At 41.5% G+C, this 20902-nt stretch overlaps 1 protein-coding gene across 9 annotated transcripts in view; it reads left to right on the top strand.

Moving 5' to 3' along the window:
* Positions 1 to 20902, top strand: part of agrn (agrin) — a 386496-nt gene that overhangs the window by 245127 nt on the left and 120467 nt on the right. For all 9 annotated transcript variants that reach the window (XM_055024315.1, XM_055024310.1, XM_055024314.1 and 6 more), the window contains 3 exons: positions 4236 to 4460; positions 8562 to 8786; positions 11696 to 11902. In XM_055024315.1, coding sequence (XP_054880290.1) covers positions 4236 to 4460; positions 8562 to 8786; positions 11696 to 11902 — 657 coding nt within the window. The remainder of the gene's footprint in view (positions 1 to 4235; positions 4461 to 8561; positions 8787 to 11695; positions 11903 to 20902) is intronic.

Raw genomic sequence — 20902 nt, 5'->3', positions numbered from 1 at the left:
AGTGTTGCTTTTGATCACTGTTAGATAAATGGATACTCTTTACAGTGTGTTTTTTGCTTTTTTTTTTTGCTCATTGTAATTGACATGTTAAAAACAAAGGAAAAGAAAAACCTGTGTGGCTACCCTCTCCATACGGTCACTGGTCAAGTTATTGTGATTCTGTTGGTCATAACATTACTTTGACTTATTTTTCACTTTTTGAACAGACATTCTTAAATAAATAAAAACTGAGTTATTTAAATTCAGTGAGATCTGCCTGTATATGTTTAAATGTACCATAGTAAATCATAATTGAATGCCAACATGAATATATATATGAAAAGTCTTTGACTAAAACCTGAGAGTGCTGGCTGTTTGTTTGAAGCTTCCTCTCCTCGCCGCAGACGTCTCAGCTTCCTGTTTGAGCAGAAAAGCAGAAATGTCGCTTCTACAGTGTCACTTTGAATTTTTATCTCTCTGTCTTTATTCTTATCTTTTTCCCCTCATTATTCCTGCCCGTCTAAACTCGCCAAGCTTCACTCCAGCAAAGGCGACTGATTTAATTGGCAGCGAGGCTCATTCTAATTTTATGAAGGCAGCTCTGCAGAGCTTTTTCTCCTCCTGCTTCCTCTTCTCCTTTTTTCCACCTTTCACATGATGATAATAGGAAAATACACTCAGAAGTTTGCTGCAGTGAGCATCATTTTTCTTTCTTTTTTTTAAATTTGTGTTTGTTACACCTATCACATTCGCCGAAGCAATTTGTCCGCTTGTCTGGGTCTGAGAAGGGCGGCTTATCTGCACTAACGCCCCATCGAGACTACGCTTCATATCCAAATTGGCCTCTGTTAGCATTCAAATAAAGAAACCCCCCCACCCCCTTCTACCCAGGTTTGCTCTGTTGGAGTGCCTCATTCTTTTGCTCCCACCATCCTCTGCTTGTGAAGCTGCTGTTCCACTCAGAGGCAGAAGAAGGAGGGAGTGTAAAGTCCAGATAATTAAGTGTAAAGTGTAAAGATGTCTCCTACTACCACAAAATAAACACGAGATCCTCTTCTGCTTCCTGTTCGCTCACACCAGCAGCTGCCCAAACCAAAACAACCCACAACCCACCAAACCTGCAGAATTATGAAGTGGAAGGAAAAATATGATCCATTTTTTCATCTTAAGTTAAAATTGGAAAAGTGTGGTGTGTTTGCTTTCAGCTTCCCTGACTTGGTAGACCCACCTTTTATTTTCATTTTCAGCTAAAAGTCTTTAGTGCTTTTTCTCTTCCAGCTTTTTTTCTTGTACCTTATGAGGCACCTTGCAGTACCTTATGAGGCAGTGAACAGACATTCTGCCTGTACCTTATGAGGCACCTTGCAGTACCTTATGAGGTCCCTTGCAGTACCTTATGAGACACCTTGCAGTACCTTATGAGGCACCTTGCAGTACCTTATGAGGTCCCTTGCAGTACCTTATGAGGCACCTTGCAGTACCTTATGAGGTCCCTTGTAGTACCTTATGAGGTCCCTTGCAGTACCTTAGGCACCTTGCAGTACCTTATGAGGTCCCTTGCAGTACCTTATGAGACACCTTGCAGTACCTTATGAGACACCTTGCAGTACCTTATGAGGTCCCTTGCAGTACCTTATGAGACACCTTGCAGTACCTTATGAGGCACCTTGCAGTACCTTATGAGACACCTTGCAGTACCTTATGAGGTCCCTTGAGGTACCTTATGAGGCACCTTGCAGTACCTTATGAGGCACCTTGCAGTACCTTATGAGGCACCTTGCAGTACCTTATGAGGTCCCTTGCAGTACCTTATGAGACACCTTGCAGTACCTTATGAGGTCCCTTGAGGTACCTTATGAGGCACCTTGCAGTACCTTATGAGGCACCTTGCAGTACCTTATGAGACACCTTGCAGTACCTTATGAGGTCCCTTGCAGTACCTTATGAGACACCTTGCAGTACCTTATGAGGCACCTTGCAGTACCTTATGAGGCACCTTGCAGTACCTTATGAGGCACCTTGCAGTACCTTATGAGGCACCTTGCAGTACCTTATGAGGTCCCTTGCAGTACCTTATGAGGTCCCTTGTAGTACCTTATGAGGTACCTTGCAGTACCTTATGAGGTCCCTTGAGGTACCTTATGAGGCACCTTGCAGTACCTTATCAGGTACTATAAGGGATGGCGGTGGAACCATCAAAGTGATCATAGCTGTGGAAATTCATAATATTTCATATCTTGCCTCAGAATTTGAGAGACAGAGAGACTGGGGGAAGATAAGATCCTTCAAGGTTTGGATCTTCCATCCTATTGGTGAGAGCCATCAGAACCAGGAAGAGGCTCAACAACCTGATAAAGAAGGCTGGTTCTGGTTCTGGTTCTGTTCTGGGAATGGCGTGGAACCTCTGGAGATGATGATGCCGAGACGGACTTTACGTAAAATGGAGAAAATGATGGACAACCCTGACCATCCTTTTGACCTCTGACCTGATGATGTGGCTGTTCATTCTCCAGTGTGGGTTAGAACGATCCTGCAAAGACCAGACAGACAAAATTCCTTTACAGCGCCGTTAAAGGCCTCTTGCATCTTATTGCAGTGAATGTTTCAGAACATTTGCTTGTTGAATGTTCTGAAACAAGGCTTTTTGAGAAACATACAAAACAAAAAATCATGAAGGAAGCAAACACTTTTTCACACTACTGAATCATTTTTCACCCACTTGACATTAAATGCGTCAGGATGTTTTGGTCTGTCAGACAAAACCCCAGCCACACATTGAAGCTAACTGTGTCTAAGCCAAGATCATTGGATGAGCTTTGTGTGTTGCTGCTCCAACAAGGTTGTTACCTCAGCGCCCTATGCTGCAGGTCGTCAGCATCTCATTGTTCACATGATAAGACACAAAACATCAGAATGGCCATCTAGTCAGCGCAGGATAGCCACAAGGCTGTCATCAGCCAATCACAGTACCTGATGATTTTCAGTAATTACTTTTGATTTTACTTAACCATTTTCCACCAGTCTCCATTTGGTCTGGCCTACAATTTAGCACTTTATTTTGAAGATACTTATAAAATTAGGTCTAGAAGCAGTTTCAAAGTTCCTCGGCGGAAAGGAGGAGGTGTTCATTAGTGACTTTGAGGCAACAGACCTCAAAAGAACTTGACAGCAGAATGAGAAAAAGAGGGCAAGAGAGAATGTGTCACAAAGATGAGGGAAGCAAGGTGGGGCTATCCTTTGATCAATAGTACTCCTTATAGCAATCCCGTCTCGGTTCCCATCCTTCATATACATATCTCTGCATGCTCTCCTCTCTGTTATTAACAAGGCAGCGTTGCTCCATCTTTGGAACCAGATTTGAATAAAAAAAAAGACATTTTCTCTTGTCTTCGCTCACAAATGATGACAGCACAAAGCAATATGCAAGTCAGCCTATACACCCCAGCTTTAAATTAAATTCGTCGGTGCTGGATATAACAAAAGAGGGTTGATAATATCAGACATGGGTAAATATTTATTACAAAGAAAAAAAAGGCACCAGGCTTTGGAAATGAGGGCTTCCAACGCTCGGCTTCGCTCCCAGGGGAGAGAACGTTTGTGTCCGTGACTGTCATAAATATGGATTATGCTGAGAAATAACAGCAATTGTAATCTCATGGATGTCTTTTGTCAAACACATGAGGCCCCTGGAAACCCCCTGCACCAAGAATGCTGATGGTGAATGCAGGCAAAATTAAAAGTTTCACCTTCTCCATTGATTAGAATGAGCCACTCAGCGACAAGTGGCCCATTGTTTAATTGGGGTGGAAACTGTTCTTGGGGTATGCATGTGGGGGCTTACATATCTCTGCTTCCTTTTCTCTTCTTTCTCTCGGACTAATTTGTGAAAAGGTAAATATTCAAAGGGTTGCTGTGCAGCTGGGCTGATAAAAGCTGCTCAAGCATAGCAATACAGAATGTGGGGTCCAAATGCAAAGCTTGTAATTCAATTCACACCGCTCACCGAGACGAACAGGACTCATCAGTATGAGTCGACAGCTGTGGCGCCACATCCTTACCCAAAGGGTGTCTAGTAGTTCTTCGAACAACTGCAGTGGGCTTCTAAAAGTGCGCCAGCAGCTGCACTCTAGTGTATGGAGAGCGTTCAGCGCTCTTCTGCTGCTGTTCAACAGATGTACTCTTCAATGTGGAAAAAAAGAAAAGAAAAGAGAAAATGCTTTTGGCTAAATGAGCTTTTCATGTGTGTCTGCCTGCAGCTCTGAAGAATCCCTGCGCCGAGGTGACCTGCAGCTACGGCAGCACCTGCGTCCAGTCGTCGGACGGTCTGTCAGCTAAATGCATGTGTCCCCTCAGCTGCGATGGCAAGCCCGATCAGATGGTGTGCGGCAGTGATGGGAAGGACTACCGCAACGAGTGTGAGCTCCATCAGCAAGCCTGCAAGAACCAGAAGAACATCCGGGTCCAATTTCAAGGACCCTGTGGTGAGTCCCGTCCTCTGCTTCTTTTTCTCCTGGTATCATTTTTCCTATTGGTTGGTCAAAGTTAAAGATAATAAAGAAAGGTGGCTCCAATACCAGCCGGTCAGCTTTGTAATGGCTTCTGCATTTCACAACCTATTTTTGGGTATTCATTCATTTTTACCTGTGTGGTAAATATGAATGTACCAAAACAAACATTGCTTGCTTTGGCAGCCAAACTGTAGCTTTGGACCTGGCCTTTTCTGACATTCATCCATTTGTTTCATAGACTCTAAATCCATAATTCATGAGGTTTCTGTTAATGTAATTCAGATTACAGTTGCATATCTTTCTATTTGAGGAGATGAAACCATAAAAAAAGTTTTTATGTTTTCAAAACAGAAACAACAACTTTTGCCTACTTTTTCCTATTTTCTTTGTTTACTCCCACCGCCTCTGTTGTTGTTTTCCCTCCTCGTAGTGCAGTTATGTCTGGCACACCTCAGCTAATTCTCATTTTTCTTTCAGATTGCTTTACTTCACGCAGGCCTTCCTGTGGTGTGAATTGTTGTTTTCTCTAAGTAGGTCTTCAGAGCCGTCGTTATTGTCTGCTTCTTTCACTCTTCCTTGTTATCATCTGGCAAGTGGTTGTTTACGCTCGACGCGCTCAACTTTTACTTCCTTGGCAAAGCCAGATGGAGTGAAAGAACAACAGAAAGTAACTCCGTCTCACAGCAGCAGGAGCTGAAGCCGGGTGCTGGGTTGCTGAGAGATGGATGCATAGATCCACTGGCAGAAGGTTGGTCGTATAAATCGGGAGCGAGTCGCCCGTGTTTCTCTCAGAAGGACCAAGGCTCAGGGGAGCAGATGGCCCTGATGCTTCTCTAAATCTTCCTGCAGCCATTTCATGTAAAACCTTGGGCCAAACCCGTTTGATTTATCCATGCTGCTAGTTTTTGCGGCAAACAAGCTATTCTTTTTGTAATTACCCTACTTGCTCAGCGAGAGAAAAGCATGGGTTCTGGAAGCAGTCCTTCTCAGTTAATGGGAGGTAATGGTCTTTCTCTCAGATAATGGTCTGGCTGGCGGCTTAGGCACTGCGTCATGCAGAGACACTGCGTGAATTACGATAAAACCCTTGTTTACTCAGTTGCAAGTCTCTGCAAGCCTCTGCATTGTGCTGCTAGAAATCAATCCGAGTCCTGCCTGGTGGTCACCCTGCCTTTTAACCAAACCAATCTGTCCCTCTCTTAAAATGCCCCGGCATTGTCATTCCTCACACCGCTGCTAAAGGTCTTTGGAAACCATTCCCTCTTATTTTTCTGCTACTTTTTCTCTTTCTTCCTTTCCCGATGATCGCCTGTTTCATCCTTGGCGGATGTTGAATGACTCGCCCAGATTTGGCAGTGATTTAATGGGTTGCAGTTCTGCATAAATCCTTTTGTCTTCCTGCGTCCTGGAAGCATGGACAGCAGGATAAAGCCAGAGTTTCCACAAAGTAAAACTGTGGTCCCGCACATCTTCAGGTCCATTTCATTATGATCCGTGTACTGATGAGGCAGAGTGAGGCTGGAGAAGGTTCCTCTGGAGGAAGGCAGCTCATCAAGGCGATGGCCTCTTCATCTATTCGCTTGTCTTCTCTTCTCATCCAAATTAGGCAGGACCTAACAGTAGGAAGGTCCTGCCATGACGTGGTGGGCAGGGCTAACCATGCCCAGCAGATCAGCCAGCAGAAATGAGCAAACAGCTGGTAGAACCGCTGAGCTCATTGTAGGAGTCAGTGTTGTAGTACTGGAGACCGGTCTTGGTCTCAAGACCATTTTTTGATGATCTTGGTCTCGAACTTGTCTTTACTAAGAAGAAGGACTGGAGCTTCACTGAGAGCCCTTTTTTGTTCTTGTGATGCTCTGCTTACACTGCAGTAGCTATCATTATTTTATTCAAGTATCCACATTGATATTTATTTGATTAGCAAATAAATACAACACAGGAATGAAAGAGCATGCACATTCAGTGTGCATTGCTCATTGCTTGTTTTCGTTCAAAGTGGCAGCTATCATGTCTGCCATGATGGCAGATATTACAGCATTGTGCTGCCAGGATTCATGCAGTGGGACAGGGTGAGAACAGTCATGGTGAGCACCTTGTGCTTGGTTTACTTCTTGCTTTTAGCTCTTTGGTCAGTGTTCATAGTGGAGCGTCGTTTACTGTCAGGGCATTGCGTCAATTGCTATGTTAAATGGTGCAGACAGTGGTGATTTCTGACATGAATGACATGGGCAAATGCCCAGGGCGTTATCTTTTTAGATAAGCAGAATAAGAGTTTCTTTAATATTGGTTACATTTATTTCAGCTCAAAGTGTTTCATATCTAGATGTTTTTATGGGGATGTGAATCTTTCAGATCACAGTGAGGCTCTGGTCTTGACTTGGTCTCGGGTTAGGTGGTCTTGACTACAACACTGTCAGCCACAAATCTTCAGTAGGTGGAGCTGTAGGGTCCAGTTAGAGTGATCTAAATAGTTACATTTTACGCTGCAGTCCAGATTGCTTTAAAAACACTGAAATGTCCTCGAGCTTTGTTCTAATGGTTGATGCTAACAGTTAGCCATCTGTTTTATTCTCTCAGTTCTTACTGAAACATTTCTATCTGTTTCCTTTTTTTAGACATAGCTATCAGTCTCTTCAGAATTTATTTATTTCAGCAGGTTTTATTTTTTCTGTCATTTTGATAATTGTCCCTGACAGCTAATATAAGGTAGTGCTGTTTTAAAACGAAAAATAGTCCGTATTTTCCGGACAATAAGTCACAGTTTTTTTCATAGTTTGGCCGGGGGTGCAACTTATTTCTGCATGGAGTTTGCATGTTCTCCCTGTGGATGCTGGGTTCTCTCCGGGTTCTCCGGCTTCCTCCCACAGTCCAAAAACATGACTGTCAGGTTAATTGGCCTTCCCAAATTCTCCCTAGGTGTGTGTGCGTGGTTGTTTGTCCTGTTTGTCTTTGTGTCGCCCTGCGACAGACTGGCGACCTGTCCAGGGTGAACCCCGCCTCTCGCCCGGAACGCCGCTGGAGATAAGCACCAGCACCTCCCGACCCGTTAGGGAGAAGGGATCTCAGAAAATGGATGGATGGATGGATCATATCACATGTTATTTTCACACTAAACCGCAAGAGGGCGCTCTAGGCCTGTGTCATTCTGCATTCAGAGTTAACAGAGTTGTTAAAAAGCGACATTGAGGACGAAGATTTCATTGCGTTTAGAGATTTGGAGAGAAACGGATGGTTTGTTAAACTTGCTAGCGTGTTATTTATGCTATAGTTATAACTCTTAATGCTAACTCACTTATGCTAACTTACCAGGCACGTTCTCAGGTCGTTGTTTGTCATGTAACATTAACATACTGTGCAATTATTCAGCCTGTTGTTGCCTCTATTCTATTTTTATTGCCTTTCAAGATGACATGTCTGTTCTTGGTGTTGGATTTTATCAAATAAATTTCCCTCAAAAATGCGACTTGTACTCTGGTGCGACTTATAGTCCAGAAAATATGGTGCAAGGTTATTTTAAATTTAATTTAATTTGTTTGATTGGGGCAGTGCACATTAATCAACACTACCATAATTCATCACAGTGTAAATATGCACAATAGCTACATTTCATCCTTTGTCCAAGTAAGAGCAAAAAACTAAACATGTTACACAATTCACAAGACAGAACGCAGGCAGCAGACACATTTCTACTAAAACAAGTAAAACATCATCAACAAAAACAACCAACAGACAGAATCAGCATTAAAACAGGAAGTAAGTTGTGGTAGATACTATGGTAACTGCTTTGCTTTCAGCTAGTTTAGTTTCTTTTTAAAAACTGTGAAGGTTGAGCACTGAAGTTCTGATTCTGACCAAAGAGCAGCAACCTGATTTAATGTTCTGATCAATTTCCATTAAAACCACTCATAAATACAGCCATTTATTAGTGAGTAGTTCTACTGGTCCACAACGAGCTGAGTCACTGTCACTGCTCAGTCTGTCAGTGATGCCCTTTGGGTCGGCATCTTAAGTGTTTTGTCAGCGGTGGTGTACTGTAATGACTGTTGACATGCTAACCTGTCGCCGCCTCCACAGACCCATGTAAAGACAGCGAGAACAGCCTCAACACCATCTGCCGAGTCCAGGCCGTCACACGCCAGCCGCAGCTCTACAGACCACCAGAGTCATGCCGACCAGAATCCGAGCCTCTGTGCGCCAGCGACGGTCACACCTACCTCAGCGAGTGCGCCATGATGGCCACCGGCGTGCAGAAGGGCATCAGCCTCAGGAAGATTCACGCCGGAGCGTGCAGAAAGTCGGGTAAGAGGAACAGCCTGAAAGAATATCAGGACAAACCCCGTACTTATTTGTCTCATTTTTTTCTTTTTGAATTTCTGTCATGGCGTGAGAATCGCCTCATGATGAACAAATGTTTACAATGCCATTGTTGTAGAAAGAGAAAACAACTTTCAGCTGTGTCAAGTACATTGCTTCACTAAAGCATTCAATTCCCCTCTGAACTTTTGCACATTTCTAAAAATACAAGCTTTCATGCCATTTCATTTGGCTTTATTTGATAGAAACAAATTATAATTATACATTTAAAAAGCAGTGTGCATTTGTTTTCAGGCTTCTCTGAGATAATACTTTGAGAAAACAAATGTTTCTGTAATTAAAGCTGCATGTTGTTTTGATAGCTTATCAACATCAATTTCAACTATTATTTAGACTTAGATCTGGACTTTAACTAGGCCATTGAATGAGCTGTGATCTAAGCCCTTCCATTGTGGCTCCAGTTAATATTAATTTAACATAGAAATGCATCTTCCTCTATTCAGATGTTAATTGTAAGAGAAAAGTTGTATCCATCTCATCTTTGTCTTGGTCTATCACATAAAATCACATTAAAGCTGCAGTTTGTAACTTTATAAGTTATTTTCCCATATCTATTGAATGAGAGACAATGTGTGACAAATTGGATCTTCTCCACCTCCTTCCATTTCTCCCAGTGTGGACTAGAAACAGCCAATCAGAGCCAGTGGCTAACAGATCTTGATGTTGCAGCGAATGCATGAGGATGATTGATGGCTCTAAGCCCCTCCTCCTGGCTCTAATTGGTTGTTTTTGGTGAATTTCTTCAGACAGCAGCAGCAGCTCAGAGAGAAGATGGAGGATATCGATGTTTTCACAGAATATCTCATGACAAACTGTCAACATGGTGAAGTGTAAAAACAACTGTTTTTTGAAAAGTTACATACTGCAGCTTTATATTTTGGCACAGTAAAGTGGCAAGCGGTGACAGAGGTGTGCATATTTTGCCAATCACAGTAAATCTGTCCTTCTAAAAGTAAAACTGAAGGGTGAAACTTGATGAGAAGAAGTTGGTGTGTTTCTGTGGCTGATTTGGAGGTAAATTACGGTGAGGTTGCAGAGTCTGCGCTGTATCTCAGCTGTATCATGGGCCTCCAGTCCCGCCTGATAAAAGCTGTTATCTTTGCTATTAGAACATGGGGTTTAAGCCTCAGTCAACAAAGAGCTGTCAGCTTTTACTGTACGCCTGATAGCCATCGGAGGAAATCCAATTTGTGCGTTGTGTTGTCGCTGTGGAACTGCTGCGCAGGTTTACACCCATAACGTGTGGCAACACTAATGCACTAAGACCTTATGATACTGCCAGAGACAAGAATGGATCTAAGTACAGGGCGTCCTCTGGTTCAGGCTGCACTGAAGGCTGATATCCATTTTTTGACACTCTGTGCTTCCCGCTCTACCTGACAGGATGACGAGGCTGCAGGGCACATAGACCTCAGCCACAGCAGATCTGCTGGCTTGTGTTTATTGGTGTGACCAAGTTCATGCATGTAAGCAAGTGAATGAGTTATTTCTTCCAACCCCTTCCACATTTGTGCTGCCCCGTTTTTCAAATAAAAGAATAATTCAATTTGAAACACAGATCCATGAAATCATATACCAAACCAAATTACAAATTGGTAACTAATGAAAATGGCCATTTCGCCTTGTAGGCATGACATCGCACATCCGCGTAGCCCTCGCACTCAGATAGAGCAGCGGCATAATTAAATGTGGCATGACAGGCTTTTAAGGAAAAGAGGAGAAGGAATTGGATGGCTGTACAAATTTAATCCACTGATCAGGAGTGAAATAAACGTGGAAGTGTGGCGAGCGCCTCCAGAACAGAGGCCACCCTTCAAATTGGATTTTCTCACTTCAGTAGCAAATGTGCCGTTTCACATTACCACTATTCCTTCTGCTTCTCCTAATTCCTTCTGCAGATTCCTGCTAATATAATGGTCTGATTTTAATTTAAAACCCTAAAATTCTATTTTATGACTAATGGTTAGGGTTTTTGTGTCAAAGTTTTTTGGGAAACTTTATCTTCAAAGCTATAGAACAACTTTGAGTTTAATGGTTTAGGGGGCTTTTGTTGAATCATTGGTGTAGAGAGAAGTTTTTATGAAACTGAGTTAGTCAGAGAGATGAGAATACATCATGAAAGCTATTTCATGATGTATTCTCCCAAATGAAACCAATGTAAAAAGTTTATTCATTTCCATCTGTCCGTCCATCCATCTGCTATATTATGTAATTTTATTATGATTTTATGTAGAAAGTCCAGATATAAAGACATTAGTGTTTTCTAGAATAAAATATTTCTGCTACTAAAAGTCTTCTGGTTCTTCATAAATGTCTTTATGACTCACAGAACTGTGTCAGTTGTTTTTTTGCTTTTGCTGCCAGTTATAAACAAAAATCTTGAGTTCATATTTTTATTGTATGTCTTTGGAAGGTTTGACCTTTGCTCCTGAAAGAGAAGCATTTCCACACCCCACTGGTGACATCAGTCTATCCTGACATGTTATTACTGTTTGGATAAAAACTGATTTATTTCCCAGCAGTTCGGCTGCTCACACTGCTGGCAACGTTTCAACGCTTCCCAGATTTAAATATTGTTTCATTTTTCTTTTTTACATTCGTTGTCCTTTTCCTTTGCAGCGATTAGTCCGTCACGCAACTGCCAAATCCAGCCTTATCTGCATTCGTACAGACGTATAACAAATCTGTAAAGAAAATCAACCAGAGGATGCAGAGCGCTTCCCAGTGGTCACCAGTGGGGTTGAAAACCAGAAGCATTAAGTCCAGGTGGTGCAGAAGAAGTCAGTTTGCCCCGATAGCGGTTCATTTCATCATTGTTTTCCTTTTGCTTCCAGAGACGTGCAGAGAAGACTGCCTGTTCAACGCCGTGTGTGTGGTGGAGCAGAGCGGCGCCCGCTGCTCCTGTGATCCCATCGAGTGTGATGACACCTACAAGCCGCTGTGCAGCGTGGACGGGCGCACCTTCCCCAACAACTGCTTGCGCCGCAAGGCCGAGTGCCTCAGCAAGAGCCTGATTAGGACCAAGCAGCCAGGGCCCTGCGGTGAGTGGAGCCCATAGGCGGTGAACATCAATTCCTGTGTTTCTGCAACCTGTTTCCCGTCTGAATCTGCCCGGCGGGCTGCGGGTGCATCTGAACTTTCTGGAGCTGCTTAGCTTGACGATCTCCAGAGAGTGGAGGGTTCTGTACTATAAACTAGAATATATCCATTCCCTAGAAAGTATCAGAGTGCCTTCACCTCTCATCCATCTCCTCATCCCGCCACGCTTCATTCGTTCAAGCAAACCAAAACGCCACCTTCATGTTTCGTTCATCCTCTTCCTTGCTCTGGTCTCCTCGTCTCTGTCTCTGTGTCTTGTCTAAAAGTATTCTTTCTTGTTTCAGTGCCTCAGTCTTGTCTTTGTTGTGTGTCTGCGTGGGCGGTCCTCTGGGCCGCAGGTGGACCGCGGGGTCGACCTCATCAGGCGGACTCAGAGGGGTGAAGCCCTCCCCCTCTCTGCGTGGGGACCTAACAGCAGGGGGTCTTGTACTGTTTCCTTTATTTCACCTCTCTCTCTCAGTCCATCTGCCTCCATGTGTTTGTCCTTAATGTCTGTTCCTCTGTTTACCTTCCTGTAAAGACGTGAACTGTGAGGTTGGAGAAGTCTTCCCTCCTCCTGCTCTCTCTCTCTCTCTGTTTCTTATTTTCTGTTGAACGTTTTATTTTTTCTGCTGCTGCCTGCCTAACTGCCGCTCACCTCTGACCCTCTCATTGCTGCATGCTGTGGTGTGCATCAGCTCCTCACCTTGCTGTTGCCATACAGAGTCCGTCTCTTCATCACCAGCAATGTGTGATAAATGTGACCGGCTTGCTCGATCGATGCAGAGCTCTTAGTTTTCTACCATTTGGGAACACAGATGTTAGATCCACCGAAAGCAGCCACAGATGAAAATAGCCCAAACTTTAACATTTCATTCAAATATTTAATTACTTTCAGTAGCTCTGAGGCCATAAAATTGATAACTAACCTGCTGCACTTCAGAAAACAGAAGAGTTGTTGCTTTCTGAACAAATATAATGTTTTTGTCTGAGATGATAGATTACCAAAAGTATTCACTTACTCCTCCAAGCCACTGACTTCAGCCGTGCAGGCTGCTTCTTCGAACCTCTGTGGAAACAAATGGCTTCAATTTCACAAACTGAAAGAATTCTAGCAGAATCAATGAAATACTTCCTAATATTTCATATTTAACACCTTAAGAAATATTTGATAAATTTAAATAAATTTAACACGTTACACCCCCTCCCCAACCCTCACCCCTCCCCCCGCACTCCAACTGCGTGCTTGTGGTACACCCATAAACCTGACACACCAGAGACATCCATTAACAGAGATGGACAATGAAGCTGCTTCTCTCGGCTCACTGATTGTTAATTTTGCTTCAAAAATGATCTGATTGGACTGTTGAAAACATTGTGTGAATGTTGTGCAAAAAGGAGTTAGCCTCGCAGTGAAGCAACTGAAGCCTGAAATAGCATGTCAATGTTAAACATGTAGCAGCTAACGCTAATGTCAGTGTCCACATTTTTAAAGAATGACTCATTTAAGCAAGTTCCAGAAATGTCTAGAAGGCTAAAATAAATCTAAAAGCATTTTTGCATAAATCTGATAGTGCAATAATCTAAATAACAAAATCAATACTTATCTTTGTTGTTTTTCATTCTATAATTTGTCCAAAAAATCGTTTTTGAATTGAAGATTCAAAATATACATACATTTTGTTGTTATATGTTTTTTGGTGATTTAGTTTGGTGATTTGGACTTTGCTAGCTCCATAGCAAATCTTCCCGTTTTTTCTGAAAGTAAGATCAGCTGTGTTACTTTTGGGTCCAAACATCTAACAAAGTTCATCATGTTTATAGTTTTAGCAAAGTTTCTTACAGCCTATATGTAGCATGAGTTCACAGAAACTATCCAAGTGAGATGTGAGACAGGTTTCTATCGTTTTCTCATGAAACGTTGGTCTTTCTGAGGAAGTTGCACTTTTATAACTAAAAAAAAAAAAAAAGAAAGAAATTGTTTGCTTAGCGCTCTCAGGAGAACTTACTGGAAAAACCTTACTAGAAAAGCATGCTTTGGAAAATCTGTTTTTTTTAAACAACACTTTGAGAAGGATGAGTGAATTTTATTATTCCCCATCTCAAAGTTGGAGTGATCACCAGGTGGATTTGAGTGAATCCAGAATATGGCTGAGTTGAGAGGTCAGCAGAACTCCAGCCGTTTGCTGTAGCGGCTCTGGATGCTCTGCTGCTGCACTTGAACCTGGCCTCACTGGCTTCACTCCCAGACATTTTACTGGGAGGCTAGGATGAAAATCCCCCAGAAGAAGTCCAGAGCAAACTGAGCTAACATTTGCATTCTCTCTCGCTGCCTCTGCAGAGCAACGCTGGAAGATTTTAGGATCTTTTTTATTGCCTATAATGGTTCCTGTAGCTTTCCAGATTCAAATTGAATCATGTGTGTATTAGAGAACCATTGTTTGGGGTATGGAAGAGGATTAGGACCACTGGGAAAAATGAACTTTTTTTTGTCAGAAGATTAAAGTGAGGAATCTGAGGAAAGAAAGCCTGAATAGTTTTGTTTTCAGTGAGCCTAATGGTCTTCCATAGGGGTGATTACCTTTTTTCCGACGTATATTGGTTTTATGCATATTATCTTTAACCAATAGCATTTCCGTTATTTACTGTAAATAAATCAAAACCTGTCAGGGAGTCAGTACTTTTTGTATCTTTTTGATTTGTTTGATTCAGAGTGCACATGGTTTTCCTGATGGGACCAGGTTGCAGCTGCAATAGTTAATATAAAGTCACAGAAAGCCATTGAAATCTACTTTTTTTTTGTCCAATCACTTTCATCATGTGGGAAATCTCTAGAACTGGAAGCATCCCAACGCCAAAAGCTTCAGCTTCATGATGAATCTGCTGATGCTTTGTGATGTCACATCACCTCAACAGGAAGTTCATCCAGCAGACGCACAGTGCCATGTTTAGCTCTAAGAATTGAGTGTTTGCTTATTGTTGCGACAGTGGCACCAGCTGATCAGGGAGCACTGCTCCATCCTCAGGCAGATTGGGGCGTAGATGGAAACCAAAGTTATCTGCAGTCGTCAGGGCCGCCAACAAGCACCGCTCATTTGCATTATTTGGCTGCCGGAATAAATTAAAGAGTGGAAATGGTAGTGGCGGCACATGTATGTTGTCCCCTGTTTGATTATTTCTGCCAAATGATGTTTCAGTTCCACTCAACCCTCATTTGTTTAACCACTTTCTTCCTCTCGTTCAGCCTTCCTGTATTTCTCAGCCGTCAGCGACTGCTAGTATGTTTTGTTAGTGCATTTTTATAGAAATTAGCATATTTTTCAAAACGCAGTGCAACAAACCACAAAGCTCCCTTCTCTTCCTGATATGCTTTTAATTAAGCATCAAACGTGGCAGACGTCAGAGCCCGCAGAGGCTGGTGGAACATTCACACAGATGATATTCATGCAAAAACAGAGGTGACAGCATTCTGGTGATGAACATGTGCAAACTCTCTTTTTCTTCCTTTTTGCTCGTCTTCTCCCCCTAAAAACGTAGCCTGTAAGGACTCCATTAATACGGAACAGGGATCATGTGACAGGAAATGCTGCGCTGTATTCAGTGGGAAACGTTTCTAGGTTTTCTGTGCTGAGCTTCTCTTCTCATAATGTATGGCGGCAATACAAGAAAACAACACAATGACCCCTGTTTAATGGTACAATGTATGATTTCTGTAGTCCATTAACACTGTAATTTCAGTATGTGTTTGTCAGCAAAATTGTTGTGTGTCGTGCATCAGGAATGACACAGAAACTTGGTTTACAGAGAGGAAAATGTCATCTCTGTTCATGCTAGACATGCTCCATATGGTGATGAAATGATAACCTTAATAAGGAAGAAAATGTTTGACTAACAACCTCAGGAATAAAGTGTCAAGAGTACGCCGTCATGTAATTACTGAAAACTTTATAGGAAGTCTAAAGACAATGTGGACACAACAGTCACACACACAGTCTGACTCAAAGCACACAATGACAAATCAAGTGAATGCATTAGGATACATCTGAACTCATGTCGACATCCCTATCACTTCACCAATGGATGGTAGTAAAAACTATTTCAAGATACTTAATGCATAGTTTTATTATTTAGAAGCAAACTAACATTTATTTTTAAATTCATTATTAGCTTGACTACAGTAATATTATATATTGCTATCATAGTACTTTCAAGAGCTAAAAAATATACTAGTTTAATTTTCATAACTAGTATTTCATTATTCATGTCATGTCATGCTGACATGACTGTTAGCTAAAACATGAATGCACAGTTTTAAATAAATAGGTCAAACAGGGGAACAAATGTTTCAAACTGTTGGGCCTAAAATAAACACAAAGTTGATTCAAGGCAGATTCTATTTCAGCATCAAGATCAAACTTCTATGTTCTTCTTACAAAGTGAAGCTAAGACTGAAAAGCTAATGTTAGCTTGTTGTTAGCCATGTTTTCTGTAGCTAGCCTTTACTAACAAGTTGACGTTAATCCAAGTTAGCTGCATGGTTGTTAGCTGGAAGTAGGCAGTGAACGTTACCAGTAGCCATGGTAACACCTGCAGTTTATAATAAGTAGTAATACAAGAATTAGCTTAACGGCTGAGAATTAGCGGCTAAGAATTAGCATCTAAGAATTAGCATCTAAGAATTAGCGGCTAAGATTTAGCAGCTAAGAATTAGCGGCTAAGATTTAGCAGCTAAGAATTAGCCGGCTAATTCATCCGGTACTGATGTGACTGTAAGGCAGTCACATCAGAAAAGTGACTGCCTTTTCTGATTTCTGAATATTTAACAGGCAGCCAATAGACTTTTTATTGAGGAGAAATTGACACGGAATTTCTCTTTACTATCGTACACAGATTACTATTTGCCACATTAAGAAAAAAATAAGTGCAGGTACCCTGATTTATGGTGTAAAAGATGATGACATGTCTCATCCCAGAACTTACAACAGTCCATGCTTAAACTACAAACTAGAATTCCTTTGCTTCATCTGTGGTCGGTTTGTTCATGAGAAAAGTGGAAAAGAAAAAGTTCACTGCAAAAGAATCACACATATTAAATGACACGATCAGATAAATAATGATCTTTTTCTCTTTGTTCTCTCGTCTCATTGGCTTGAGTGCTGCATGTGACGGGATTGATCGATCACTCTGCCATCTGTCAAACGGATGAATTTGTCCTCATCTGACAGAGCCGTGAATCTTTTTTCACTTGGGTGACAGCATCTAATGTCATCCTCTGGACTCACACTCTCCAAGAGTGATGCAAGAACGAAGAGCATGTGAGCTCTTTGTTCTCCTCCCAAAAACAGTTTGATTGTTATTTGAGGCTTTTCACTTTATAAAGACGTAAACACCACATGGCATTTAGCTGATTAGCTGGCGTTCAGGCAGAGAGAAGGTGAGCTGATGAAGGACACTGCAGGATGTGAGTCACAGAGGACCACATGGGTGTCCAGCTCTGGATGACGAGCTGCTCAAAACTCTCTTTGTCATCATCAGACCAGAATAGGACATGACAACTGCTTACATGTTTTATTTAGTCATTTTCTGTCTCCTTGCTTATAATTCATGCTCCTCTCAACATTTTGCTCCACCAAAAATAGGAGTATCATTGGGAAGTAGATGGAAAATGTACATAGTTTTCAACAATTTTTACTGTCAATGTCTAAATTAATTTCCTTTAAAAAAAAAAACATTATTTAATCCAATGGGAAAATTACATGTTGTTGTAACTCATGCAGTTTTCTTCAATAGTTGTAGATCTGGGATCTCAAACTTCAGCTCTCGAGGGCCGGTGTCCTGCAACCTTTAGATGTGCCTCTGCTGCACGACCTGAATAGAATAATTAGGTCATTGAGGCTCTGGAGGACTGATCTACACGAGGAGGATCTACACAAGCCATTTCATTCCAGCACATCTAAGACCTGCAGGACAGCGGCCCTGAGGACTGGAGTTTGTACTGTACTGTAGTCACTAATTTTACATAAGAACTATGAATTCAATTCCACAACTTTTTATGAACTGTGATCCTGTGAGAGATCTGGTGGAGCCAGCTGTACATTGTCTGAAAACCCCTCATCCTGCTACCACTTGCTGTTGTCTTCTTTGCAGTTTCTGCCAGTAGTAACATCCAGTTTTTGATCACATGACTCGTGATGCAAAATAAATGTTTCCATTGCAGTTTTGTGAAATACACTTAGTTCACCTGATATGAATTAAAAAGCATTTCATTCAAACACAAAAACTGTTTACAGAAAAATGTGGGTTTTAGAAATGGGCGTGTTTCCAGTAAGCAAATGTATTTTTGTAGTTTCAGTTTGTGCATTTTTTTTGGTTAATGGAAACACAGCTGGTGTTGCAATGAATCTGAAAACGCCTCTGATTGAAGAAACTCTTATTTTTGTATACCAGATTCAAGGTTCAGCAGTATATCCCAAAGCAGAACCACTTTATCAGCTTGTTCATCATTTGTTGTTTCGTTTTTTTAAAGGACGACTTGATTTGTATTTAGCCTCCTTCACTCCGATACCTTTAAATAAAACCTAACCCATTAATTTGGGATGGATAGCTCATAGCACGACTGAAACTATAAAAAAGGTTTTTAGAATTCATGTGAAATCGACACAGATTCATTTTAGGTGTTTATTTTAAAAGGCTCTGCTTAAAATGTTTCGTTATCAATTTGGTAAGTGTGGCAACTTCTGTATGAAATCAATTTGCTATTAAAATTAAGTTGATACTTCATTAAATCTTTTCTTTCTTTTTCCTATCTTGGCTTACTTCCCCTCTGAAGCTTTGTTATAACAACTTGACATTGACCAAGAAATCATGATTTGACATAAATTTGCTATAAAAGTATTACTTTAGCTTTAATAACATACACTACATAATTTTTCAAGTTTAATGAAAGACATTTGAATAATGTCAACTTTGTATTAAAAGTGTCATGATTTACAGAATGACACTTTATGACAACAGTCATAACTATTTATGAAGACTGACTCATGTTCATGACAGGTGTCGTGTTATGTTTATGACGGTGTCATATTCACAACCCCTCAACAGTGTTACTAGCTGTTTTTTCTACAGTTGGTTTAAAGTCTGATTATTTTTGTGCTTATTCAGTTCAGCTTTGAATCAGCTTAGGACAGGGGTGCTCAAACTTTTTGAGACCAAGATCTACTTTTTCTCTCACTAGCCGGCTGAGATCTACCTCATGGCATGAAGACATACAAATTATAAATGAAACCCTATTGACTAATTCACATCATATACATCATTTCCAATATACATCAGTTATATCAGAAATGATAAAGTGATAGAAAACCTAATGCAGTTTCTTCCTCAGTGAGATTCTGACACTGGGAGCAGGTTACTCCCAGTGTCAGGCCTTAAGTTTGGTTGCAAACCTGAGGCCAGCAGGTGTCAGTCAGTTATGGTATATCCGAAATTTGTTTTGATGACGTCAATATGCGAAACTGCAGCCTGATAGGAGGAACCAAAGAGCTCTGTAGAGGTAAAGGCAAATCTTCTGATTTTGGGATATAATTAATGTAATTTGACACAATTATTGTGGTAGAAGCCATTTGTTTGTTAAAACTTAAACAAATATATGTGTCCTATTTGATGTTGGTTGTGACGTTTACTGTAAACGAATGAGGTCATTAGTCCAAGTTTGTCGTTTATTGAATGTTCAGAAACTCCAGCGGCTGTGATGAACCACAGCGAAGGAAAACAAAGTAGAATAACCCGAACAACTCAGAACCACTCGCACCTTTTTACTCTCTCTCTCTCTTTATTGTTAAGCACACCCGTTGCCGTGGCAACCGCCTGCGCCCCGCAAGCCGAGCAAAGATTAAGTTAAAAACATTCAGTCCGTTACGATATCAGGTTTCAGGCTTTATTATTATTTAATGAAGCTACAAACGTTTTGGATTTTAGTGAATATTTTGAAAAGTCAGAAGAGGAAGTGCTGCTCTCAGCGTCCTGCAGAGATCTACCAGTAGATCGACCAGTAGATCGACCAGTAGATCGCGATCGACCAATAGATCGCGATCGACGTTTTGAGTACCCCTGGCTTAGGACATGCAGAGTGCCTCGCTGTAACTCTGAAGCTTGTTAGTGCACAAATCTTACATTGGATATAATACATAAAAAGTTTATCTATTATTGAAATGAGGAGCAGAGAGGAGTCTGTTGGCCAGGAAAAAATGGGAGCTGAGATTCCTGAGACTGAAGCAAAGGAAACAGAGTATCTGACGAGCACATTGATAGAAAAGAGACAGAATGAACATATAACAGGAGTGGATTTTGTTGATGCAGATACTTTTTTCATGGCTTTTTTGTCCCTTTATTTGAAGGCAGCTTAGTGTGAGTTTATGCAACTGCCATACAGAGAAATTCAGGCAAATACGAGCCTTCCCTTCAAATACGTCGCCTGTCGCCTCTGAAGGTTAACGGAATATCACTTGGCAGTAGACACATCGTTATTGACAAAGAGCTTGTGAGGCAGAAAAGACGGGGGGGAAAATCAGTCACCTTAAGTGTCGAGAGCAGAATATCTGATCGTTTGCATGTTTATTTGATGAGCATCTCCCCCTACATGCTTGTGATTGGACTCACAAAATACTCGTGGATTCTGGGGTAGTGGACTTGGAGTAACGAGTCCTGTTACTGCTAATCAAGTAACAGGACTGCAGATCAGCGAGAGATGAAGCGACAGCAGCCAGGGTGCCCTGCAGGCTCACACGGCGGCAGAAACAACCTGCGTGTGGGTCAGGGCAGTTCTGATTTCTACAGAGAACTACAAATATATTTATACTCATTTCAGATTTTTCAATGTTGCAACCTCACTATATTTTACTGGAATGTTCACAGACAGTCCAGGGAGTCAACAGCCTTTTCTATTCAAAAGGCTACTTTTGCCC

This window comes from Poeciliopsis prolifica, unplaced genomic scaffold, assembly GCF_027474105.1.
Source record: "Poeciliopsis prolifica strain line A6 unplaced genomic scaffold, Auburn_PproV2 SCAFFOLD118, whole genome shotgun sequence".
Taxonomy (NCBI): domain Eukaryota; kingdom Metazoa; phylum Chordata; class Actinopteri; order Cyprinodontiformes; family Poeciliidae; genus Poeciliopsis; species Poeciliopsis prolifica.
This window is presented reverse-complemented; position numbering and strand designations above follow the sequence as displayed.